Genomic DNA, 26,192 nt, shown 5'->3' on the forward strand with positions numbered 1-26,192 from the left:
CTCCTCCTCCCCCTCACCTTCCTCCTCCTCCTCCTCCTCCCCCCCAGCATCCCCCTCCCCGCCCCTTCCCCGTCCCCCCCGTCCCGCCCCATCATCCGGAGGGAGGATGGCTGGGCCTCCTGAGCCCTGAGCCCGGAGGGAGGAAGGCCAGCCCCTGTCCTCAGCCCCCTCCCCCAAATAATAATCCCACCCCCCCCCCAATCATCATCACATCCCCCCCCCCGGGGGGGCGGTGCCATGGCGGAGAGCCTGCGGAGGCTGGCCAGCCTGGGCACCTGCAGGCTGCTGCAGGACAAGCTGGAATCCTGGTACGAGGATTACCATGTGAGTGGGCCCCGCTGGTGGGTAGGGACCGCCCCCCGATGTTGCCAACTTGCACTTCCCAAGCGCTTAGTACAGTGCTCCGCACAAAGGAAGCGCTCAATAAGTACGGTTGAATGAATCGAACCCCAGTGCTCCAGGTTCTCCTCTTCTGAAGGGGCGGCCTCCTGCTGCTGCCCCTGCCCCAGCTCCATCCTGCCCTTCGAACCACCAGTGTCACGGGCCCAAGGGCAGATAATAGTAATAATAATAATAATAAATAATAATAATAATAGCATTTATTAAGCGCTTACTATGTGCAAAGCACTGTTCTAAGCGCTGAACTGAGATGCCCACGTTAGAAGCCGCTGATGGCCAAGGAAGAGCTGATGACTTCCCAAACTGAGTACCCTCCTTCCTCTCCCCCTCCCCCACAGCCTACCTCCTTAATAATAATAATAATGATGGCATTTGTAAAGCACTTCCTATGTGCAAAGCACTGCTCTAAGCACTGAGCTCTGTTCTAAGCGCTGAGCACTGTTCTAAGCGCCACAGCACCTATATATGTATATATATTATATATTATATTATCATTCTTATAATATATTATTATATTATTATTATATATATTATATATATAAATACGATTGATGATATATGTTTGTACATATTTATTACTCTATTTTACTTGTACATGTTTATTCTATTTATTTTCTTTTGTTAATAGGTTTTGTCCTGTTGTCTGTCTCCCCCTTCTAGACTGTGAGCCCACTGTTGGGTAGGGACAGTCTCTATATACTGCCAGATTGTACCTCCCAAGCACTTGGTACAGTGCTCTGCACACAGTAAGCGCTCAGTAAATAGGATTGAATGAATGAATGAGTCCGGCGGGGAGACCCCTACCCTCTTCCCCCATCAAGGCCGGACCGATGATCCCCCACCTCCTCAGCCTCCAGGGGTCCAAGGTGCTCCCCCCCCCCACCAAGCCCCCTGGGAGGAATAACAATAATAATGATGGCATTTATTAAGCACTTACTATGTGCAAAGCACTGTTCTAAGCGCTGGGGAGGTTATAAGGTGATGAGGGTGTCCCACGGGGGGCTCACAGTCTTCATCCCCATTTTATAGAGGAGGTAACTGAGGCCCAGATAAGTGACTTGCCCACAGTCACACAGCTGACAATTGGCGGAGCCGGAATTTGAACCCATGACCTCTGACTCCAAAGCCGGTTCTCTTTCCACTGAGCCACGCTGCTTCTCTAAGGTGGACAGTGGAAGGTGGATCCCTCCCCAACCACCGAGGCCTGAACCAAACTGGCGGACGACCCCCCTGCCCGGAAAACGGCTCCTGCTCATGAACTTCAACAGGGGCTGCTCCTGCCCGAGGGGAGGAGACTAGGGGACTTTAAGGCCACATGTCCGATGTGTGACCTTGGTCAAGTTACTTCTCCGGGCCTCAGTTACCTCGTCTGTAAAATGGGGATTAAGAGGGTAAGCCCCATGTGGGACTCGTACGGTGCCCAACCCGATTAACTGGGATCTAGTCCAGTGTTTAGGACAGTGCTTGGCACTTTGTCAGCGCTTAACAAGTACCGTAATTATTATTTAAGGGGGGCTGCCCTGGGCTGGGGGCTCCCTCTGCCCCCACAGACCCTTAGCGCGACCCCCCTCCCCACTAAACAACTCACTTTCAACTCCCCGATCCAGATATAAACCGCCCCCTTCATCAATCGTATTTATTGAGCGCTTACTGTGTGCAGAGCACTGTACTAACCCCTTCCTCCCCCCAGGCACATAGAAGGAAGAAAATCCACCTGGTTGATGGTACGGGATTTACTGAGCCCCTACGTAACTCTTGGGCCCCCTTTGCCCACAGCCTTTTGGACTCCCTGTGCCCGCAGCCTCTTGGACAGCTAAAATACCCACTTTAGTCTCCAATGTTTTTTTTTTTTGATGGCATTTATTAAGCGCTTACTATGTGCAAAGCACTGTTCTAAGTGAGGCACAGAGAAGTGAAGTGACTGGCTCAAGGTCTCACAGCTGACAATTGGCGGAGCTGGGATTTGAACCCATGACCTCTGACTCCAAAGCCCAGGCTCTTTCCACTGAGCCACGCTGCTTCATTCATTCAGTCGTATTTATTGAGCACTTCCTGTGTGCACAGCACTGTACTAAGCGCTTGGGAAGTACAAGTTGGCTATATATATATGTGTATATATATATATATATATATATATATATATAAAACATAACTGCTTAGTGCAGCATTGAGCACAGAGTAAGCCCTAATAATAATAATGGTAGCGGGGCTCAGTGGAAAGAGCCTGGGCTTTGGAGTCAGAGGTCATGGGTTCAAATCCCCATCCCGCCAATTGTCAGCTGTGTGACTCTGGGCAAGTCACTTAGCTTCTCTGTGCCTCAGTGACCTCATCTGTAAAATGGGGATTAAGACTGTGAGCCCCCTGTGGGACAACCTGATCACCTTGTAACCTCCCCAGCGCTTAGAACAGTGCTTTGCACATAGTAAGCGCTTAATAAACGCCATTATCATTATTATTATTATTATTATCTGTTAAGTGCTTACAATGTGCCAGGCACTGTTCTAAGTGCTGGGGCAGTTACAAGATCATCAGGTTGGACACAGTCGCTGTCCCACATAAGGCTCACAGTTCGGCGACAGCAGCTGGTTTCAGAAAAAGCATCAAGGGTGGTAGCGTGCCGGAGCTGGATCCTAGAGAGAAGCCACAAAGCAAGGACCTGGGCACTGAAGTGCTGCCTGGGTCACTTAACTTCTCTGGGCCTCAGTTACCTCATCTGTAAAATGGGGATTAAGACTGTGAGCCCCCCCGTGGGCTAACGTGATCATCTTGTAACCTCCCCAGCGCTTAGAACAGTGCTTTGCACATAGTAAGCGCTTAACAAATGCCATTATTATTATTATTATTATTATCAAAGGCCCCAAAGTCCCGTTCCCGAGGTACGACTAAGACTGTGAGCCCCAAGTGGGACAGGGACTGGGTCCAACCTGATGATCTCATATCTACCCCAGCGCTTAGTACAGTGCCTGGCACATAGTAAGCACTTAATAAATACTATATTAAAAAAAAATTGGCTGGCAACCCCTCCCGGGGCTAGAGTGAGGGTGGCCACATGTTCCAAATTTTCAAGACGGTCTCGGCTTTGGCCAGCCCAGCTGTCCCGAGAGGCATTCTTGGGGTGGCACATGAAGTCCCCTATTTTGGGGGGACAACGTGGCCTTGAGCCAATACCCACCTTCCTCTCCCACCACTTATTTTAGAAGCGTGCCAGAGGATGCCAGGGGCGTGGAGTCTAGACTGTCTAGACTCTAGGTGCAGTCTAGACTGGGAGCCCGCTGTTGGGTAGGGACCGTCTCTATATGTTGCCAACTTGGACTTCCCAAGCGCTTAGTACAGTGCTCTGCACACAGTAAGCGCTCAATAAATACAATTGAATGAATGAATGGAGTGGGTAGGAGAGACAGAGAAAGCAGGGGGCAAGTTGCAGACTGGAAACAGTAAAGAGTACAGGAAGAGCATGGAAAGGTTACCAAATCAATCAATTGTATTTACTGAGCACTTACTAGGTATTGTATTAAGCTTTTGGAGGAGTACGATACAACAATGTAACAGACATGCCCTGCCCACAGTGAGCTTATGGACTACAGGACGAGCTTACAGTCTAGAAAAACGAAGGCAGGCTTCCACTCTAGTGAGCCCCACAGCTTCAAGATGGAGTGCCATTACCACTGTGGGGTTGCAGCTTTCTCAACCACTGATAAAATAAGTGGCACATACATAAGCTCCGTATCTCTGGCAGGTTGTGATCTCATTAACGACGGGAGTTAGGGGGCTGGAAACTCTAAACACATTTACCTGTGTATCGAAGGCACTAATAGCTAAGTGTTTCCTGCATTCAGTGACATTTTTGCTGCTCTTTCCCTTAGTCGGGTTGGGCTAGCCCGGCCAGCAGGCTGGGTGAATTCCTGGCGCTTTCAAGGGGCGGGATTGGGGGAGTCTGTGACACCCCAGGGTTGCATGGCTCGGTGGAAAGAGCACGGGCTCTGGAGTCAGAGGTCATGGGTTCAAATCCCGGCTCTGCCAACTGTCAGCTGCGTGACTACGGGCAAGTCACTTAACTTCTCTGTGCCTCTGTTACCTCATCTGTAAAATGGGGATTAAGACTGTGAGTCCCCCGTGGGGCAACCTGATCACCTTGTAACCTCCCCAGTGCTTTGCACATAGTAAGCACTTAATAAATGCCATCATCATCGTGCTTTGAGGTTGGGGCACAGCTCGGAGGCTTAGCTGGGGCTTCCCCTTCTCCCGAGAAAACACAGTCAGCGGGCGGGGGGTGGGGGGTAGCTGAGGGGGCCTGACCCCGGCGGTCACCAGACCGGCCCTCTGCAACATGGGGCATTTCCCGGGTTGACTGGTGGCTGCCCATCCCCTTAAGGACGTGGTGATGCGCCCGGGGTGCTGCTTAGCGCTGACCACCCCACCTAGACTGGCCCCGGGGAACAGGGCCACACAGCCTCAGGGAGATGCCCTCAGGCCGGAGGGGCTCCATTTTGACGGCCGAGCCAGCTCGGTTTCCCCCCGAAACAGCTGGGCTGGTCTCCCTGGGGTCTCCCAGGCCCTGGACCAGTTTCTCTTCATCCTACTGGTACAATCCTCAGGCTTGGCCTCTGGCCCCGTCGGGCTGGTCTCCCCAGCCTCTTCCCCTGGACCCAGCCTTGTCTCCGAGGCCTGCGGCCCAGGCCGGCCCAGTCTGAATCAATCAATCGTATTTATTGAGCGCTTACTATGTGCAGAGCACTGTACTAAGCACTTGGGAAGTACAAATTGGCAACATATAGAGACAGTCCCTACCCAACAGTGGGCTCACAGTCTGAAGGAGTCTCCCTGGAGCTGTGAGGCCCCGTTCTTCTGGGCTCCCTTTATCCATCAGGCTGTGGTATTTACTGAGCGTTCATTGTGTGCAGAGCACTAGGCTAAGTACTTCATTCAATCATATTTATTGAGAGCTTACTGTGTGCAGAGCACTGTATTAAGCACTTGGAAAGCACAATTGGGCAACAGATAGAGGCAATCCCTACCCAACAACGGGCTCATAGTCTAGAAGGGTTTGCAGAAGTACTTGGCAGAATGCAACACAGTACAGTACGTAGAAACAATCCTGCTCGCAAGGAGCTGACAGACAAGAGAATCAGGCCTTTTTCCTCCCTCTGCCTTCCGCCTCCACGGGGTTGGCACAGTGAGGCGCGTGGAATTCCCCTTTCCCTGCCGGGCCCGTCGCTGACCGACACCGGACCGGGTCCTGGGTTTGAAACAATCCACATTCTGCCACCTTCAGCCTGTTGAGCCTTCAGCCTGCACCGTTTACCGGCTGAATGGACATCCAAGGAAATAAGGGAGAGGAAAAACACACCCTGGCCTTCCCCCTTTTCTGTGGGTTTCGCAACAATCCTGTGGCCTATTTGTGATTCTGCGTTTGCCGAGATGTCGGATTCTGGGTACAAAGGGGAGTGGGGGTTGCCATAGTGGTGGCCCAAACAGAGGATTTCTCTTTTTCTGTCAACAAGATCGTGGTGATACTGTTCGGGAGGCTTTAATCACCTGTTACCTAGACGGTACGCCGCCTGACGAGGCAACCGGACAAGGAGTAACCAAAGACAAGGAAGTAGAAAATGGAATAGAGAAGGCCGGCACATCCTTGGGGAGACGGTCAGACCGAGTGTGGCGGTAGCAGGGCATCAGGCTCCAGCCCGTGCTGGAGGTCTATGGAGCTGAAGTGATGCCCAAATTTCCCTATGGTCGTAAGGCCCAAATTCCTACTCAGAAGCCACATCCGGCTTCTTGAGCAGTAGCGTCACTGTAGTACAGTGCTAAGCGCTTAGTACAGTGCTCTGCACACAGTAAGTGCTCAATAAATACGATTGATTGTTGTTCATGGGGCCAACATGACAGCAAATGGCACCACAGGATCGCAGCCCATAATAATAATAATAATAACACTATAGTATTATATTATTAACATTAATATTAATTATTATTAATTAATATTATATTATTATTGTGGTATTTGTTCACTACTTACTATGAGCCAGGAACTGTACTAAGCACTGGGGTAGATACAAGCTAATTGGGTTGGACACAGTCCCTGTCCCACATAGGGCTCACAGTCTTAAACCCCATTTTTACAGATGAGAGAACTGAGGCCCAGAGAATAATAATAATAATAATAATTATGGTATTTGTTAAACGCTTACTGTGTGCCAAGCACTGTTCAAAGCGCTGTGGTAGATACAAGGTAATCAGGCTATCCCATGTGGGGCTTACAGTCTTCATACAGTCTTTTGTTCTGACGACTTGACATGGGTCTACATGTTTTATTTTGTTGTCTGTTTCCCCCTTCTAGACTGTGAGCCCATTGTCGGGTAGGAACCATCTCTATATGTTGCCAACTTGTACTTCCCAAGCGCTTAGTACAGTGCTCTGCACACAGTAAGCGCTCAATAAATGAGACTGAATGAATGAATCCCATTTTTACCTATGAGGTCACTGAGGCACAGAGAAGTTAAGTGGCCTGCCCAAGGTCACACAGCAGGCAAGTGGTGAGGGAGCGGGATTAGAACCCACGCCCTCTGGTTCCCAGGCCTGTGCTCTTTCCACTAAGCCATGCTCTTAGCACATCTCACCTCATAAGTGCTCTGCATCAGCCCGTCCAACCCCAAACAAATATCCGCTGGTGAGCCTTGCCAGAAAGACAACACACTCTCTCTCTCTCTCATCTAGAGATAATAATAATAATAATAATGATGGCATTTGTTAAGCCATCATTGCATTGCATTGCATGGCATTTATTAAGTGCTTAAGCACTGTTCTAAGCACTGGGGAGGTTACAAGGTGATCAGGTTGCCCCACAGGGGACTCACAGTCTTAATCCCCATTTTACAGATGAGGTAACTGAGGCACAGAGAAGTTAAGTGACTTGCCCGTAGTCACTATGTGCAAAGCACTGTTCTAAGCGCTAGGGAGGATACAAGGTGATCAGGTTGTCCCACGTGGGGCTCACAGTCTTAATCCCCATTTTACAGATGAGGTAACTGAAGCACAGAGAAGTTAAGTGACTTGCCCAAAGTCACACAGCTGACAATTGGCGGAGCCGGGATTTGAACCCATGACCTCTGACTCCCAAACCCGTGCTCTTTCCACTGAGCCACATGATGATGATGATGATTATCACGGTATTTGCTGAGTGCTTACTATGTGCCAGGAACTGTATTAAGCGCCGGAAGGCAACCCAGGCTTGTTGCTGAAATCACAGATGTACTGTCCTCTCCCAGGCGCTTAGCACAGTGCTCGGCACACAATAGGTGCTCAGTAAATACAACTGAACGACTGAATAAATGGTGCTGGTGGTGCCAGTGGTGGCAAAACTCTGATAATCAAAGTTCAGCACAGATTTGTGGATCTAGAGAGACTCCTGGGAGTCTCAGCACCTGTGTGGCTGGCCTTGGCATCATCATCATCGATCGTATTTATTGAGCGCTTACTATGTGCAGAGCACTGTACTAAGCGCTTGGGAAGTACAAATTGGCAACATACAGAGACAGTCCCTACCCAACAGTGGGCTCACAGTCTAAAAGGGGGAGATGGAGAACAAAACCAAACATACTAACAAAATAAAATAAATAGAATAGATATGTACAAATAAAATAAATAAATAAATGAGTAATAAATATGTACAAACATATATACATATATACAGGTGCTGTGGGGAAGGGAAGGAGGTAAGATGGGGGGGATGGAGAGGGGGACGAGGGGGAGAGGAAGGAAGGGGCTCAGTCTGGGAAGGCCTCCTGGCCGGGCATTTGCAAGGGTTGCCCTCCTGGGTGCCAGGGCCCTGGCACCATTGGCACCATGCAGTTTCTGCACCGGCCTCCCAGCTCCCGGGGTTTTATCATCGTTCGCCGGCTGCCCCCGTCCCAAGACTGGGCAGCACTGTAGCTTGGAAATGTTTCTTTGGTCCATCCTATCCAGCTGCCTCTCCCCGCACCAACCCTGCTTCAATCGTATTTACTGAGCACCTACTGTGCACAGAGCACTCTTCTAAGTCCCTCTAGGCTGTAAGCTCATTGTGGGCAGGGAATTTGTCTATTATATCGTTCTCTCCCAAGCACTCAGCAGAATGCCCTGCACACGGTAAGCACTCAATAAATCCGACTGACTGACCACTTGAGTGAGCACAAGAGTTAGTCGACACGCTCCCTGCCCTCAAAGAGCTTCCAGTATAGCAGGGCACTGAAATAAATACCAGGAAGGAGGGAGCGATTGAGTATAGAGATAATGGACACACGTACTCTGTGAAGGGAACCTGCACAGGGGTGTGAGTCTCCCCCCCAACCCCGCCTCGCACTCCAGCCCATGGTCCGGCCGAGGGTGGGCGGCTAGGATGACCGACAGGGAGGGGAAAACCGCCTGTCGCGGTCAGCGGGTTAGTCGCGGCAGCGGCTCCAGTTGGTTTCATGAGGGTCCCTGCTGGGCGCCGACATGCATCTTTTAGACTGTGAGCCCACTGTTGGGTAGGGACTGTCTCTATATGTTGCCAACTTGTACTTCCCAAGCACTTAGTACAGTGCTCTGCACACAGTAAGCGCTCAGTAAATACGATTGATGATGATGATGCACCTGCCATCGGGCTGATCCCCGAGGTGGGTACACACTCCTCACAACCGACTCAGCCTTCGCCCCACCCGGGACTCACCATCCGAGTGGGAGGGAGAGTGGGGAATCTCCTCCCCATTCGACAGAGGAGAAGACAGAGGCCCAGAGGGGGTCAGCAACTTGCCCGTGGTGACCGGGCAGGCCAGTGGCAGAGCTGCGAGAGCTGCTTCGGGCCCCGTCCCCACCCTGGCTTGGCCCGCTGAGCTGAGCTGCCTCTCTCTGCCCTGGCCAGCCTGTCTTCCTCACCCCTGGACGCCCCTCCCCTGGCCCTGGTTGCCCCCTCGCCCGTCCCCAGATGCCCCTCCCCTGCCCCCGGACACCTCTCACCCGTCCCTTTGTCCCCGCAGCTGAATTCGTGCGATGAGAACGTGAACCGCTGTTGTGAGATCATCGAGCTGAGCTCCCGGATCCAGGGCCAGCTCTTCTCCATCCTCAGCCTCACCGCGCAAGAAGGTCAGAGCTGCCAAGCTCCGGGCCGGCACGTGCCCAACGTCCTGCTGCCCCCCTGCCCCTACTTCTGGCCTCGGCCGCGCTCCTGTGGGCCAGGCTCACGGCTGACTCTCGGGTTCCCCTAGGAGGCTACTACGCCGGGGTGGAAACCATCAAGACCCGCCTGCTGCCGTGGTTGGGGAACTGCTTTGCCAGCACGTCCTGGGGCCCACCCTGGGACACCCCGAAGACCCTCATTCAGGTACGGCGGGTCCTTGGGGAGGGAGCCTTTTAGTCCTTTTAGACTGCGAGCCCACTGTTGGGTAGGGACTGTCTCTATATGTTGCCAACTTGGACTTCCCAAGCGCTTAGTACAGTGCTCTGCACACAGTAAGCGCTCAATAAATACGATTGATTGATTGATTGATTGATTGAGCCGCCGGCAGGCTCCAAGCTTCCGAAGGTAACGTGAGGCATGGGGAAGACAGCGCGAGCTCCTCCAGGACAGGGATCACATTTTCTCCCTCTACTGTTCTCTCTCAAGTGCTCAAGCACTGCTCAAGAACAGTGCTTTGCACATAGTAAATGCTTAATAAATGCCATTACTATTATTATTATTATTATTTTTATCAAGCCAGTGCTGTGCAGACAGAGCATGGCAGAGAAGCACCACAGCCTAGTGGATACAGCCCGGGCCTGGGTTCTAATCCCCACTGTGCCACTTGTCTGCTGTGTGACTTTGGGCAACTCCCTGAACATCTCTGGGATTCAGTTACCTCACCTGTATAATGGGGATTAAGATTGTGAGCCCCATGAGTGATGTGGACTGTGTTCAACCCGATTAGCTTTTATCTACCCCAGCGCTTAGTACAGCGCCTGACACATAGGCACAAAGTTATGGCTTAACAAATGCCGTAAAAAACAGTAGGTGTTCAATAAATACTAGTGATTGACTGATCAAAGTCACTCTGATCAGCATCGACAGCATTTACCGGGCCCCCATGGCAGGCAGAGTGCTGTTCTTGGCACTTGGGACCATATAGCTGAAGATATGATCCCTCCCTTCAGGGAACTTACAGTCTAACGGAAGAGACAAGCAGAAATAAATCACCAAAGCTACAATAGGCTCAAAACAAAAATAGGCAATTACATGGATAAATAATGAGTGCTTTGGTGGTTGGGAGAGAAAAGTGACCAGGAAGATGGGAGAATGAATCGGGGCCTCCAAGAAGGGATTTGGCGGGCATCTGAACAGGGAGTTGTTCCAAGCAGGCGGTCACATCAGAGGCAAGTGACAATAAAGAAATCCACAGTTATGGAACCACCGCCTTAATGCTTATTACTATGGTAGTTGTTAAGCTCTCATTACGTGCCAAGCACTGCGCTAAACGCTGGGGTGGATACATGTTAATCAGGTCAGGCATGGTCCCTGTCCTTCATGGGGCTCCCGGAATAAGCAGTCTGAGCCCGATCCTGGACAGGCCCCAGAAAGTGGGGTCTCCTTTGATTTCACTGCTATTTACTGAGTGCTCAGCACTGTACCGCGTTGGAGAGTAGAAGAGGAACAAGACTCATGTTCCCTGCCTTCGGGGAGCTCACGTTCATGGGGAAAAACAAGGCTATAACAGGTGGTAGCCAAGAATGTCAGGGTGAGTCGGCTGAATAAAGAACTGAAGGTACTCATGTATGGAAGCGCTGAGGCTGGGAGGATGTCCGTAAGGGCTGATTCTGGCCATTGGGTTGATAGGACAACCTGATCACCTTGGATCGTCCCCAGCGCTTAGAACAGTGCTTTGCACATAGTAAGCGCTTAACAAATGCCATTGTTGTTATTATTATTATAGACTTGGGGTTGGGACTTAGGGAAAAACCCCAGGAGCAGATAGGGTTTTAAGAGGGCTTTGAAGCTGTGGGGAGCTTTGGCCTGTCAATCAATTTTATTTTTCTTGAGTGCTGAGTGCAGGGCACTGTACTAAGTGCTTGAAAGAGCACAAGATAACAATATAACAGACACATCCCCTGGCCGCAACAAGCTTACAGTCTAGAGGTCTGGCACGTTTGGGAAATCTCCAGTGGCTACCAATCAATCCGCGCATCAGGCAGAAACTCCTCACCCTGGGCTTCAAGGCTGTCCATCCATCACCTCGCTGCCTCCTACCTCCCCTCCCTTCTCTCCTTCTCCAGCCCAGCCCGCACCCTCCGCTCCTCTGCCACCGCTAATCTCCTCACCGGGCCTCGTTCTCGCCTGTCCCGCCATCGACCCCCGGCCCACGTCATCCCCCGGGCCCGGAATGCCCTCCCTCTGCCCATCCGCCAAGCTAGCTCTCTTCCTCCCTTCAAGGCCCTACTGAGAGCTCACCTCCTCCAGGAGGCCTTCCCAGACTGAGCCCCTTCCTTCCTCTCCCCCTTCTCCCCCTCTCGATCCCCCCAGCCTTACCTCCTTCCCTTCCCCGCAGCACCTGTATATATGTTTGTACATATTTATTACTCTTTTATCTTCCTTGTACATATCTATTCTATTTATTTTATTTTGTTAATATGTTTTGTTTTGTTCTCTGTCTCCCCCTTCTAGACTGTGAGCCCACTGTTGGGCAGAGGACCGTCTCTATATGTTGCCAACTTGTACTTCCCAAGTGCTTAGTACAGTGCTCTGCACACAGTAAGCGCTCAATAAATACGATTGATTGATTGATTTTAGACTGTGAGCCCACTGTTGGGTAGGGACTGTCTCTATATGTTGCCAACTTGTACTTCCCAAGCGCTTCGTCCAGTGCTCTGCACACAGTAAGCGCTCAATAAATACGATTGATTGATTGATTGAGGGGGGCAGACAGCTCTGCGGCCCCGTGGGCTGAGCCAGAGGGGTTCTGTCCGCCAACTCCGCGGACGGGGAGGAGGCTGAGGCCTGGGCTGGCCCGTCTCGTTGAAGGAGTCCCTGGACAAGGACCGGCAGCTGAGGGCTCTCTGCGGCAGCCGCGACCGACAGCTCCAGGACCTGGAATCCGAACTGACCACCATGCGCTTCCAGCTCGGCAGGGTGCAGCAAGAGTAAGAAAGCCACATGCCTTAACGGGGATTAAGACTGGGAGTCTCATGCAGGACACGAGAAGCGGCGTGGCTCGGCGGGAAAAGCCCGGGCTTTGGAGTCAGAGGTCATGGGTTCAAAGCCCGGCTCCGCCAATTGTCAGCTGTGTGGCTTTGGGCAAGTCACTTCAATTCTCTGGGCCTCAGTTACCTCATCTGGAAAATGGGGATGAAGACTGTGAGCCCCCCCATGGGACAACCTGATCACTCTGTAACCTCCCCAGCGCTTAGAACAGTGCTTTGCACATAGTAAGTGCTTAAAAAACGCCATCATTATTATTAATTACCTTCTGTCTACCCCAGCGCTTAGTACAGGGCCTGTCACTCAGCGCTTAGAACAGTGCTTTGCACATAGTAAGCACTTAACAAATACCATCATTATTATATGGAAAGCACTTAAATACCACAATTATTCATTCGTTCATTTGTATTGAGGGCTTACTGTGTGTAGAGCACTGTACTAAGCACTTGGGAGAGTATAATTATTATTACTATGTTTCCCAAATAGGACCCCACCCTGAGCTTAGCAGCATGTGGCTCAGTGGAAAGAGCACGGGCTTTGGAGTCAGAGGTCATGGGTTCAAATTCCGGCTCTGCCAACTGTCGGCTGTGTGACTTTGGGCAAGTCACTTCACTTCTCTGGGCCTCAGTTACCTCATCTGTAAAATGGAGATGAAGACTGTGAGCCCCCTGTGGGACAACCTGATCACCTTGTAACCTCCCCAGCGCTTAGAACAGTGCTTTGCACATAGTAAGCGCTTAATAAATGCCATCACCATTATTATTATTATTATTATTATTAGCAAACAGGCCTGAGGGGCGCTGAATCAATGAATTGGGTAGGTGGCCACTTTCAGGACCCCAGTATCGGCCAGACAGGAGGGTCCTGAAGCCAGTAAAGCCCCCAGTCTGGCCATAGCCAGTTTCTCATCCTCCACGCCACTTATGAATTTATTACTCTCTTTATTTATTTGTGCATATTTAGTCTATTTATTTTATTTTGTTAATATGTTTTGTTTTGTTCTCTGTCTCCCCCTTCTAGACTGTGAGCCCACTGTTGGGTAGGGACCGTCTCTCTGTGTTGCCAACTTGGACTTCCCAAGCGCTTAGTCCAGTGCTCTGCACGCAGTAAGCGCTCAATAAATACGATTGAATGAATGAACCAAAAGACCTCACCCGATTCCACCTGTGCAGGACACAGGGAGGTGATCACACTGCTGGGGAGCCCAGCAAGGGGCAGCCTCACTCTCTGGAGGAGGGTCTCCTTTGCCAATTCTCTCCCCACCCCCAGCCCCTGCTTCCCTCGTCTGTAAAAGGGGGATTAAGACTGGGAGCCCCACACGGGACAGGGACTGTGTCCAACCTCTTACCTTGTATCTATCAATTGGATTTACTGAGCGCTGACTGTGTGCAGGGCACTGTGCTAAGCGCTTGGGAGAGGACAACAAGAAACAGCCCCATCCCTGCCCAAGAGAGCCTTTCCCCAACGCCCCTTCCCCAACCACCATCACGGGGTTAAGCTAGGTCCTAGAGGGAACAGAACGGTCAGATGGCAAAGCTGTATATATGTATATATGTTTGTACATATTTATTACTCTATTTATTTACTTATTTATTTATTTTATTTTGTTAATATGTTTGGTTTTGTTCTCTGTCTCCCCCTTCTAGACTGTGAGCCCGCTGTTGGGCAGGGACCGTCTCTATATGTTGCCAACTTGTACTTCCCAAGCGCTTAGTACAGTGCTCTGCACACAGTAAGCGCTCAATAAATACGATTGATTGATTGACCTACAGCAGCGCTTAGAACGATGCTTGGCAAATAGTAAGCACTGAACAAATACCATAATTATTATTATGATTATCCCAGCCCTCAGCCGTTTCTCTCAGCTTCATCATCATCAGTCGTATTTATTGAGCGCTTACTGGGTGCAGAGCACTGGACTAAGCGCTTGGGAAGTCCAAGTTGGCAACATATAGAGACAGTCCCTACCCAACAGCGGGCTCACAGTCTAAAAGAAAGAGCTTCAGATCCTCACCACCCCCAGCACGTGGGAGGACTCCTTTCCTGAGCCCCGCTGGACCCCGGCCTTGCGTTGAACACACTAGCGAGCCGAAGTGTGCTCGGCCTCCCCCGAGCCGGTGGTGTTCCCCCGATTCTGGGAGTCCCGGGACAGACTGGCGCCGGTGACCTCGAACCAAGAGCTGGTAGCCAGCCGGGCCCCCCGCGCCTCTCGTGCCCGGTTTCTCTTGCAGTCTGGCGGAAGCCCAGCTGGCTCTCGAAGACACCAGGGCCAAATCCTCCACCACCCTGCTGGCCGCTGAGGAGGAGATAGTCCAGCTGAAATCGGAGTAAGGGAAGCCCGGGCACAGAGATGGCGGGGGCTGCTGGCCACGGCCACCGCCCGGGGCCGCATCGAGCCCGAGGTGGTGGGAGAGGGGGTCCCGAGATGGGGAGGCCACGACCTCGGTGGGGTCTGATCTGGCCGGGTGGGCCGTGGGGTCTCAAGCGAAAGAAGGTCGCATCCCTCCGATCAGTCAGTTACACTGACTGAGCGCCCTGCAGGGACAGAACACTGTACTAAGCACTTGGGGTAGCACAGGAGAGGGCAAAGACATAACCCCTGCCCTTAAAGACCGCTCAATCATCAATCGTATTTATCGAGCGCTTACTGTGTGCAGAGCACTGTACTAAGCGCTTGGGAAGTACAAATTGGCAACATATAGAGACAGTCCCTACCCAACAGTGGGCTCACAGTCTAATCCAGTGCCCCACTCTGTCCCATGGCCTCCCGCGGTAGAGGGCCCAGGCGGTGCCTTACGTCTGCTAGGGCTTCTTAGGGGGGACCGAGGCTGGGGGTCCGGGCCAGACCCCCAGGCCGGGCTCCCGGGGCTAGTGGGGGAGGGGAGTGGACTTCCACCCGTGTAGGTCTGCGTGGCCCAGGATGACGGGGAGAGGGAAGGGAGCGGGTCCTCAGCCGTGTGGTGCCGTGGGGCCCAGGCTCCAGGCCTCTCAGGCCCAGGACGAGGCTCACCAGTGGAACCTGGCCCGGCTGGGAGACTACGAGCGGCAGATGCAGCGGTTGAGGGATGAGATGGCCAAGCTGGGCGGGGAGAAATCCACCCTCCAGAACAGGTAACGGCAATCATCCCCGGTCCTGGGGTCTGAGAGATGCTGCTGATGGCGAGAGCGGTAATACCCCTGGGAGTGAGGGGCACATGAGAAACCCTCACACGCTGGCACTCTGGGGCCGGGAAACTACCATCGGGGACCTTTCCTGGCCCCCTGCCCTCGGGGGTGAGTGCTGCTCAGACCCTGATGGTGAAAAGGTCAAGGGGTGTCCTACTGCCAGTGGTAGTGTCCGCAGCACTGAGCCGTTCACAGTCCCTGGCCCGGTATCCTGTGCCCAGGCGCAGACCCGCATTCTGAGGCGGCCGAGAAGGAGAACGGATGCAGTGTGTGGGTCACTAACCAGAACCTGAGGCCGCCCCGGCAGCAGACCCCACCCGGGATGGTCCGCCCCCGCTCAGGACGACTCTCCCTGTGACTAAGGAAAGGTTGGGGCTCTCCAGGGTGGGCCCCAGCTGCCCGGCTGGCCCTCCCCTAGCCCCTGCAGCAGCAAGCGGGAGTTAGGGCGGATTTTGAGGAAGCTGTCGCTCTGGGATCGGGGCGGGCGGTGGGAAAACCCTCTCCCGGTTCAACTGTGAATCTGGGACCGAGAAACGGTCATAACGACAGCCGTGACCCTGCCGCCACTAAGAATTCGAGCGGCGCTTTCCCCATCAGCGACGACATTTGACCCTCACGCCAGCCCCAGGGCTCGCCCTCCTCATTTCCCGGCTGGAGAAGCTGCAGCCAGGAGAGGTTCAGAAACTTGCCCAAGGTCCCCCAGCAGGACTTGTCTGCTCTTCCCACATGACCGCATTGCCTCCCCCGGCTCCAGGCCCACCCACGTCTGACGCCAGCCCACTGATGTCCTCCTGACCACCTGGGTCGGGGGGCTGCATTTGTCCCGCCCCCAACCCAGGAGGGCTTGCTGGTGCAGTGGGAGGTGGTGCCTCCGGATCGGGATCCCCCAGCTTCTTCGGACACCTATCTTCCATCCTAAAATACATGGTCCCCCGCGAAACGACAGTCCCCCACTAGAATAGGCACGGACCTTATGTTTCCCCAAAGTCCCTTCCCACCTGTGACCTTTCATCCTTACAACACCCACCGCTGAGGTAGGGAGTGGTGGCAGCATTTTCCTCTCAGGATGGAGGAAACCGAGTCCCAGAGCGGGCAAGCGGTCCGCCCAGGGATACCCAGAGGGCCAATGTGGCAGAACCCCGTACCTGTCCTCTCCCGGCCTGGTCCCACCTCCCCCATCGCTGTCCGTCTCGGTGTTTCTCCGCCAGGATCTCCAGGAGCCAGTCCCCCAGCCCCGGCCCCCGTGGCAGCCGGTCCCCCAGCCCCAGGCCCCGGCCCCGGAGCCCCTCCCCGAGCCGCCCCTGGCCGACCAATGCTTCACGCCAAGCCCACCTGGTGTCCCGCTTCAACGCCGTGTACTCCCAGGAGCGCCGGGAGGCGCAGGCCCTGCTGACGCGCTACATCGAGGACCCGGAGGTGGTGCACCGGATCCTGTACATCGCCACCGTGGTACGCGCTGCCGGGCCGGGGGGCGGTGGGAGGCGGCCGTTAGGCTAGCGGAAGGCCACAAGCCCCTCAGAGACGCCTGGCCAGCCCGGGCCCTGCCTCCGGCACGTGAGCTGGAAGGACCAGCCTGGAGCCACCTTCCCACCCACCCTCGCTAGTACTGACTGAGCGCCTAGTGGGTGTGGGCCGCTGGACTAAGCCCTTGGGTGGGTCCGGAGGTAGAATTCACCACCCCTCCCCTCATGGAGTTTCCAGTCTCATGAGGGAGACAGACCTCCAAACTAGTTACAGATGGGAGGAAAGAGACAAGGGAAAGATGGACGGGTGAATATATAAGAATCTAAATAGTACAGTAGGTAAATCTATAATGTACAAAATGCAACAGATGTATGTAAATACATGAGTGCTGAGGGAGTGGTTGACAAGATAAGACATGGGGAGAGGGAAATTAATTGTTTTATGGACCCAGCACGGCCCATCCAACACCCATAACTCTCCCCTCTCCATCGTCGACTCTCCCTCAATGATCCAGCGTAGATCATCTAACACCCCTGATCTGTCCCCCAGTGATCCAACACAGACCATCCAACAGCCTTGACTCCCCCAGTGACCCAGCACGGACCATCCAACACCCCTGACTCTCCCCTCTCCATCCCTAACTCTCCGAGTGTCCCAGCCTAGACCATCCAAAAGCCCTGTGCTCCAGCACAGGTCATCCAACACCCCGACTCTCCGCTATCCATCTTCGATTCTTTCCCGGTAATCCAACATGGACCATCCAACACCCCCGAGTCTCCCCCAGTGACCCAGCATAGACCATCCAACAGCCCTGACTCCCCCAGTGAACCAGCAGAGTGCTGGTCCATGGTCTAATCCAAATCCCTCTTGAACTTGCATGGGTCCCCACAGGAGCCGATTCCCCTCTTGGAAGATGCTCCCTTGTGTTTGTACTGAACCCGTCCTTGTCCTGCTCCAGAGGGACCTGTCTCAACACTCTTGTTCGCTTCCCTGCTGACTCCATACTACTGTGGACAACCCCCAACTTTTATTCTGGGGGTCACAACCCATCATTCAATTCCATTCAATCGTATTTATTGAGCTCTTACTGTGTGCAGAGCACTGTACTAAGTGCTTGGGAGAGTACAATAATAACAATGAAGAGGCATTCCCTGCCCACAACAAACTTACAGTCCAGAGGGAGACATTAATAGAAATAAATACATGATGGAAATGAACGTAAAGTGCTGTGGGGCTGGGAAGGGAGATGAATAAAGGGAGCAAGTCAGGGCGACGCACAAGGGAGTGGGAGAAGAGGAAAGGTGGGCTAAGTCAGGGAAGGCCTCTTGGAGGAAATGTGCCTTCAATAAGGTTTTGAAGGAGGGGAGAGTCATTGTCGGATCATCATCAATTGTATTTATTGAGCTCTATGTGCAGAGCACTGTACTAAGCGCTTGGGAAGTACAAATTGGCAACATATAGAGACAGTACCTACCCAACAGTGGGCTCACAGTCTAAAAGGGGGAGACAGAGAACAAAACCAAACGTACTAACAAAATAAAATAGAATAGATATGTACAAGTAAAATAAATAAATAAATAAATAGAGTAATAAATATGTACAAACATATATACACATATACAGGTGCTGTGGGGAAAGGAAGGAGGTAAGATGGGGGGGATGGAGAGGGGGACGAGGGGGAGAGGAAGGAAGGGGCTCAGTGTGGGAAGGCCTCCTGGAGGAGGTGAGCTCTCAGTAGGGCCTTGAAGGGAGGAAGAGATGGGCAGAGGGAGGGCATTCCAGGCCCGGGGGATGACGTGGGCCGGGGGTCGATGGCGGGACAGGCGAGAACGAGGTACGGTGAGGAGATTAGCGGTAGAGGAGGATCAGAGGAGGGAGGGCGTTCCAGGCCGGAGGCAGGATGTGGGAGAGAGGTCAGCGGCAAGACAGACGAGATGGAGGTTCAGTGAGAAGGTTAGCATTAGAGGGCGAAGTGTGCGGGCTGGGTTGGAGCAGGAGAACCCCAAGCCCCCCCCCGCCCTCCCCCTGACACCCAACTCTTGCAAAACCCCAGGGCCCTGGATCCTTAGGTCCCATTCCTTCCTGCCCAGGGCAAACCCAACACCCTCAGCTCAGAGACTGGACCTCCCTCTCGGGTGGATGCTGTGGCCATCCCAAGTGAGGATCCACTCGGACCCTTCTGGCCCCCATTCTCTTTCTCTAGCAGTAGCAGTGAGCACCCCCCCCGGAGGGGCAGGGCACTGTCCTGAGTGCTTGAGGAAGATCGTACAGTCTCTAGACTGTAAGCTCACTGTGGGCAGGGAAAGTGCCTGTTTATGGCTGAAATGAACTCTCCCAAGCGCTTAGTACAATGCTCCGCACACAGTAAGCGCTTGATAAATATGACCGAAAGAATTTCAACAGGAGCAGCATGGGATCATCATCATCATCATCATCATCAATCTTATTTATTGAGCACTTACTGTGTGCAGAGCACTGTACTAAGCACTTGGGAAGTACAAATTGGCAACACATAGAGACAGTCCCTGCCCAACAGTGGGCTCACAGTCTAAAAGGGGGAGACAGAGAACAACACCAAGCATACTAACAAAATAAAATAAATAGAATAGATATGTTCAAGTAAAATAAATAAATAAATAGAGTAATAAATATGTACAAACAAACATATATACATATATACAGGTGCTGTGGGGAAGGGAAGAAGGTAAGATGGGGGGGGGGGGATACGTTCCACTCTAGAAGTTTCCACTCTAACAGGGGAGGCAGCCATTGAAATCATGATGAGTCAAGCAATTGGAAAGGAGGGGAGACTACAACTGAATGATGATGATTAGAGAGCCGAAGAAGAAAAAGAAAGTGCTATAGGTGGAGGCCGATGGGTCCGATATGGCTCGGGAAGCTGGGAGTTCATCTGGGAAGACTTGAGGAGGGAGCTGGGATTTTAGGAGGGCTTTGACCACGGGGAGAGCCACGGCCTGGTGACTTCCAGCAGAGGAGGAGTGCGAGCGCAGGGGAGGGGGTGGTGAGAAGCAGTGTGACCCAGTGGCTAGAGCATGGCCCTGGGATTCAGAAGGACCTGGGTTCTAATTCTGGCTTCAGTTGGGTGACCTCAGGCAAGTCACTTCACTTCTCTGTGCCTCAGTTTCCTCATCTTTAAAATGGGGATTGAGACGGTGAGCCTCACATGGGACAGGGACTGTGTCTAACCTGATTTGCTTGAATCCAAGCCAGTGCTTAGTACAGTGCCTGGCACATAGTAAGTGCTTAACAAATACCACGATTATTATTATTATTTGGGAGGGAGGCGGACCGCGAGCCGCGGAGTTTGTGGCCATCTGACCCACAGGAATCCTTCCGGGCGGCCAAAACAGCCTTCAGGCACTTCAAGATCCGCGTGAGGAAGTCGCTGGCCCCGTCCCACATGGGGCCCGAGTCCCTGGAGGACGCCGTCCTCGACTACATCAGCCGCCAGCAGGACCTGTACGACGTCCAGGGCAGCGTCAATGTGAGTCCGGTCGGGGCGGGATGCCACCGGCCGGGGGCCCAAACTGGGAAGCCCCTTGCCCCCCACCCTCCCGTGTCGAGAAAGACCACAGAAAAGATGCGGGACCAGGCCCCGTTGCGGGAAGCTCGGAGCTGGCAGGGGGTCCGGGGATCCATCCGGACCCACCTGGGTCCCCGCAGAGTGAGGTGTGAGGAAGGGGGCATGGGTTCCCCAAGATTCTCGCCCCCGACCCCTGGCCGGGCGCCGGGCCCACCTATTGCCCTCTCTCGCAGGATGTGATCCGCGCCATGAACGTCCACCCTAAGATCTCATTCCCGCCCGAAATCGACTTCATCCTGCTCAGCTCATTCATCCGGGAGCTGTGCCGCATCGCTTTCGCCATGCAGACCCTGCAGCCCGCCTTGGACATCGCCCTGGGCACCGACGGCGAGCTCTTCAACGAGCGCAAGTAAGAGCTGTGGGGGACTCGGAGCTACGGGGGGGTCCCTCCCGGTGCCCAGAGCTGCGGCGGGGGAGGGGGCAGTGCCAGGAGGCCAGAGCCATGCGGTGCCCAGAGCCACGGGGGGCCCGAAGTCGGAGCCAACGAGGTAACCTCAAGCCATAGGGGGTCCTAGAGCCAGAGGGGGGACCCAGCGCCCAGAGTCCAGAGTCACGGGGGCTCAGAGCCCAGGGCCACAGCGGGAACGGACCTCCGGAAATATGAAAGGGCCCAGTGCCACCCTCTCTCCCTGGTATCTGGACCCGCCATGTGGCAAGGCTCCCCCTCCTCACCGGCCGGGCCCTCGGCGCGTCCCCCTCCCACCCCTGGCCCCCAGCACCCTCCGGGCGCAGCGGGCAGGCCCGGCCGCCCTCAGCCCGTCTCTCGGTGGGTCTGCCCAGGTACCGCCGCACATACGACTCTGACTTCACCGCCCCGCTGGTCGTCTACCACGTGTGGCCGGCCCTTATGGAGAACGACACCGTCATCATGAAGGGGGAGGCTTTCACCAAGAGAGGAGCTCTGGTACGGCTGACGACGCAGTGGGAGCTGGCCGGGGGGGGGGGAATCCTGGCTGCCCTGGGCTTGCCCTGGGCAGCAGCAATGAGGCTGGTGGCCCCGCGGGCCACTGTAGCTAGCCCACACCCTCCCCATCGACCAATGGCATTGAGCCCTTACTGTGTACTGAGTACCGTACTAAGCAATGTCCCGTCTCCCCCGCTCTCCTTGTCCTCCGGCACCAGGGGAGGGTCTCCGTGAGCCCCTCCGTGAAAGAGTGTGTTGGTGGGGGGTGAGACCCTGTCTCTGGGAACCCTGGATCCAGCTCAGCCTCGCCCTCAAATGGAAAAGTTGCCTCCAGCACCTTGAGGAGATGTGTCTGGCAAAGTCAAATCTAATTACGAGGGAGTGGGATCTAATCCCCATTTTAAAGATGAGGAAACTGAGGCCCAGAGAATTTAGAGTAATTTGCCTATGATCTCCCAGCAGAAAAGTGGCGGAGCTGGGATTAGAGCCCAGGTCCTCTGACTCCCAAGGCCAATGCTCTTTTTCCACTAGGCCGCAATGCTTCCCTAGGTACGGCACTTTTCGTTTCCCCCAAGTGCTCTCGTATTATGGATCTCATCAATCGTATTTATTGAGCGCTTACTGTGAGCAGAGCACTGTACTAAGTGCTTGGGAAGTACAAATTGGCAACACATAGAGACAGTCCCTACCCAACAGCGGGCTCACAGTCTAGAAGGGGGAGACAGAGAACAAAACCAAACATACTAACAAAATAAAATAAATAGAATAGATATGTACAAGATAAATAAATACAGTAATAAATATGTACAAACATATATACAGGTGATGTTGTCCTCAGGCAACCTTGTGGGGCAGGGGTTATCTTCCCCATTTTCCAGAGGAGGACACGGAGACCCAGAGAAGTTAAGGGATGTGCCTGAGGTCTCAAAGGGGGTCAGGGGCAGAGCTGAGACTAGAAGCCATCAGTTCGCCCGCTCTGCTCACTGTCCACCAGGCCATGCTGCCACATGGAACTGGGGTAGCCAGAAAACTGGCTACTCCATCCATTGGCTCATGGGTCAAAGGGCACGGCCAGGGCAGGGCCCAGACTCCACAATCGGCCTGACGGCGACCCCCGCCCCGGTCTCCCGCCCCCCGATCTCTATTGCAGTGGTGCCCGGCGAGGAGCCGGAGTCGGAGCCGAAGTCGGAGCCGGAGTTCCAGCCCCGTTCGCTCCCGCTGCACTTTCCGCCAGTTTATGGTAAGGGCCGCGCCGAGGTGACACTACAGCAGGAGAGCTTCGGGTTGGGGGTCGGGAAGAATGACCTGTGGGCCCGGGGCACGGAGGGGCCTGGGTTCCCCGGGAGACCCTCAGCGAGACCGAGGCACCCGGGCATCAGAGATGCACCCATCTAAATTCCTGCGGCCTGTCTGGTGCAATCGGGAGCCGGAGCTTGGCTCAGAGGGCACAGAGAGGCGACCTCCCTACATCCGGCCCTCACACCCTCACAGACATGTTCCAGGCACACAGAGGCTGCAGCCCGCTCCCACCGGGTCCTCGCCTGAGGGGAGGGGGGCACGGAGTGGGAGTGGGGGCTCGACCTACAGCTGGGGGTGGGAGAGGGGACCCAAGGAGGTGGGGATGGGTTAGCCCATAGCCACTGTAGGGGGTAGATTTGGGGAGAAAGGGAGCTGGCCGGCCCATTCCAATGCCAGTGTGGGGATGCGAAGGGAGGCAGGGTAAGGGGATGCTGATTAGCCTCTGGCACTCTGTACCTTCCAGGTATCTCGCAGCCGCAGCCCCTCCCCCTTCAGGAGCTCCAGTCCAAGTAAGTGGAGTTTGCCCCATGGGGAAGCGGGGGGCATGGAGGTAGAGGGGTGGGGAAGCGGGGGAATGGACCAGAGTCGGGATGGGAGCTAGGAGGGGAGCCAGGAAAAGCTCCTGATCTCCTGGCGCTCCACCCGGCTGGTCATTCCCATTCTGTCCCTCCTGATGGGGTGAGTGCTGGGGGTGGAGAGGGGACGCCCGTGGGGTCCCCCAGGGCTCCAGAGGATGGCCTGACCCCTCCGCCGGGAGAAGACAGGGCATCACACAGCACGGCTGTTCCATCTCGGTTTCCGGGGGGGTCTCTGACTGGGGATCTCTCTGCCCCTAGGGCTCTAGCAGGGCCGGATGTGCACCCGGAGTCCGTCCGTCAGTCCATCTGCCTGCCCGCATCCCCGGTGCTTCCCCCTCTTGCCCCCAACCCTCCCTTACGATACTGTGAATGCAAATTCTGTCACCCTGGCAAGGGTCAACTGTCGTTTTTCCTTAGCGGGTCTTCACAACTGGAGGGTGGGGATGGGAAGGGCGGTGGGAGTTCCTGTTCCCAGCAAGCCCCCAGGCCCAGGGACCGCACTGGCCGGCAAAACCAGCTCCACTCCAGCCCAGGCCCCAGCTCTCCTCCACTTTCATATGCCAGCGCCCAGAGGGAGGGAAGAGTCAGCCCTTGCCTGCCTCCCTCCATCTGCTTAAGCAGCTCCCCAGTGCCAGGCAGCAGAGTGGGTGCCCACAGTGTGCGAATCCAGTGAAAGCCGAAAGCACAGTCCCTGTCCTCAAGGAGCTGCCTGGGGCAACAGGCAGACAGGGAGAGCACAAGTACCGTGGGAAAACAGATGTAGCTGGTAATAACAAACGACGAATCAATAACCGGAATAAATCAATCGCTAATACACACGAAGGCTGAGGTGACTGATGGGGTGATCAATCAGGGGAGCCGTCCTGGAGGACGTAGCTCTTTTGGAGGTTCTGAGGACTGGGTGGGCTGTGGTTTGGCACACTGAACGGGATCGGGGGGCTCCAAGCAGGGGATGAATGAGAGTTGCAAGCAAGGTTTGCCCAAAACAGACACCTCCACCCCCGGCTGCCAGCTCCCTGGACTGAGGGAGGGCACAGGGAGTGGGTGCAGAACCCGATTTCCCAAGCATCTCCCACACCCCGAACCTGGGAGTCGGTAGTATCTGGGGGGGGGGGGGATGGTTCATTCATTCAGTCATTCATTCAATCACTTGTATTTATTGAGCGCTTACTGTGTGCAAAGTACTGTACTGAGTGCGTGGGAAAGTACAACACAACAATACACAGTGACATTCCCTGCCCACGCAAACTTACAGTCTAGAAGTGGGGAGACAGACAGCAATGCAAATGAAAAAAACATTACAGATATGTACTTCAGGGCTTTAAGACCCTCAATCAGCTCTCCCCCTCCTACTGTACCTTGCTGATCTCCCACTAATAATAATAATAATAATAGCATTTATTAAGAGCTTACTATGTGCAAAGCACTGTTCTAAGCGCTGGGGAGGTTACAAAGTGATCAGATTGTCCCATGGGGGGGGGGCTCACAGTCTTAATCCCCATTTACAGATGAGGCAACTGAGGCCCAGAGAATAATAATAATAACGATGGCATTTATTAAGCGCTTCTAATCGCTGGGTAGGTTACAAGGTGATCAGGTTGTCCCACGGGGGGCTCACAGTCTTAATCCCCATTTTACAGATGAGGTAACTGAGGCCCAGAGAAGTTAAGTGACTTGCCCAAAGTCACACGGCTGACAATTGGCAGAGCCGGAGTTTGAACCCATGACCTCGGACTCCAAAGCCCGGGCTCTTTCCACTGAGCCACGCTGCTTCCCACTACAACCCAGCCGGCACCCACCAATTGATCAACTGTATTCATTGAGCGCTTACTGTGTGCAGAGCACTGTACTAAGCGCTTGGGAGAGTACGGCATAACACAGTTGGTAGACACGTTCCGTGCCCACCATGAGCTTACACTCCACTAACGCCAACCTGCTCACTGGGCTTCGATCCGGTCCATCCTACGCTGACCCCTCACCCACGCCCCACGTCCACCCTCCAGCCTGGACTTCAATAATGTCACTGAGGCAACCGCTGGATGGGGCCGCTGCTTCAGTGATGGGGAGAACAGGGAAAAGGAGCAACAGAAGCTCCCACGCTCCAGAGGAAGGGAAGGAATAAGGAGGGAGAGAAGGAGAGAGGGAGAGAGGGATCTCTCCCTCGTCTCGCCCAGGATCGCGGGGGCTGTGTCCGGCCAGGCCGCAGCTTGAGCCGAGGGCCGGTGTCGGCTGACCCGGCGGCCCTCACGACCGAGGCCGCCTGGCCCAACGCGGGAGGAGAGTCCAGATCGGCCCCCGGCCTGCTGTGGGCCCTTGGACGCTGCGCCAACCTTCTCTGGGCCTCAGTTTCTTCCCTTGTAACAAGGATGTTTGAGGGCAGGAGGTGCTGCGGGAGATAAAAGCCTTCTCCCTCCCTCTCACCACTGCTGTTGGGGTTGAGGGTCTGCCCGCGTCCATTTCCTGTTCAAAGTCCCCTCTCCCTGCCCCAGTGCCCGTCTTGGGGGAAGAGTTTCCCCCACAGTTTGGGGGATTCCCCACTCGACTGCTTCGTGCCCACCCCTCCCCATCACTCAGAGGCAGACACGCTGTCCAGAAGT

The 26,192-nt window shown here is 54.2% G+C and overlaps 1 protein-coding gene across 1 annotated transcript; it reads left to right on the plus strand.

Annotated features, from left to right (window-relative positions):
• Positions 1-229: 229 nt before the first annotated feature.
• Positions 230-25,994, plus strand: SPATA18 (spermatogenesis associated 18). The gene is made up of 14 exons (XM_038769116.1): positions 230-324; positions 9,394-9,499; positions 9,622-9,737; positions 12,405-12,523; positions 14,813-14,908; positions 15,558-15,692; positions 16,955-17,195; positions 20,557-20,715; positions 20,988-21,163; positions 21,595-21,718; positions 22,869-22,958; positions 23,481-23,575; positions 23,854-24,032; positions 25,795-25,994. Exons 1-14 carry the CDS (start codon positions 238-240, stop codon positions 25,992-25,994), a joined length of 1,923 nt encoding a protein of 640 aa, XP_038625044.1. The 5' UTR covers positions 230-237.
• The last annotated feature ends 198 nt before the right edge of the window (positions 25,995-26,192 follow it).

This window comes from Tachyglossus aculeatus, chromosome X5 (genome assembly GCF_015852505.1).
Source record: "Tachyglossus aculeatus isolate mTacAcu1 chromosome X5, mTacAcu1.pri, whole genome shotgun sequence".
In the NCBI taxonomy this organism is placed as follows: Eukaryota; Metazoa; Chordata; class Mammalia; order Monotremata; family Tachyglossidae; genus Tachyglossus; species Tachyglossus aculeatus.

What these genes read in the sequence shown, in the direction of transcription:
- SPATA18 (XM_038769116.1), top strand. Translation starts at nt 238, where the DNA reads ATGGCGGAGAGCCTGCGGAGGCTGGCCAGCCTGGGCACCTGCAGGCTG. An exon ending in CCTGGTACGAGGATTACCAT is followed by an intron (nt 325 to 9,393) that starts GTGAGTGGGCCC and finishes TTGTCCCCGCAG; the next exon opens with CTGAATTCGTGCGATGAGAA. An exon ending in CTCGGCAGGGTGCAGCAAGA is followed by an intron (nt 12,524 to 14,812) that starts GTAAGAAAGCCA and finishes TTTCTCTTGCAG; the next exon opens with TCTGGCGGAAGCCCAGCTGG.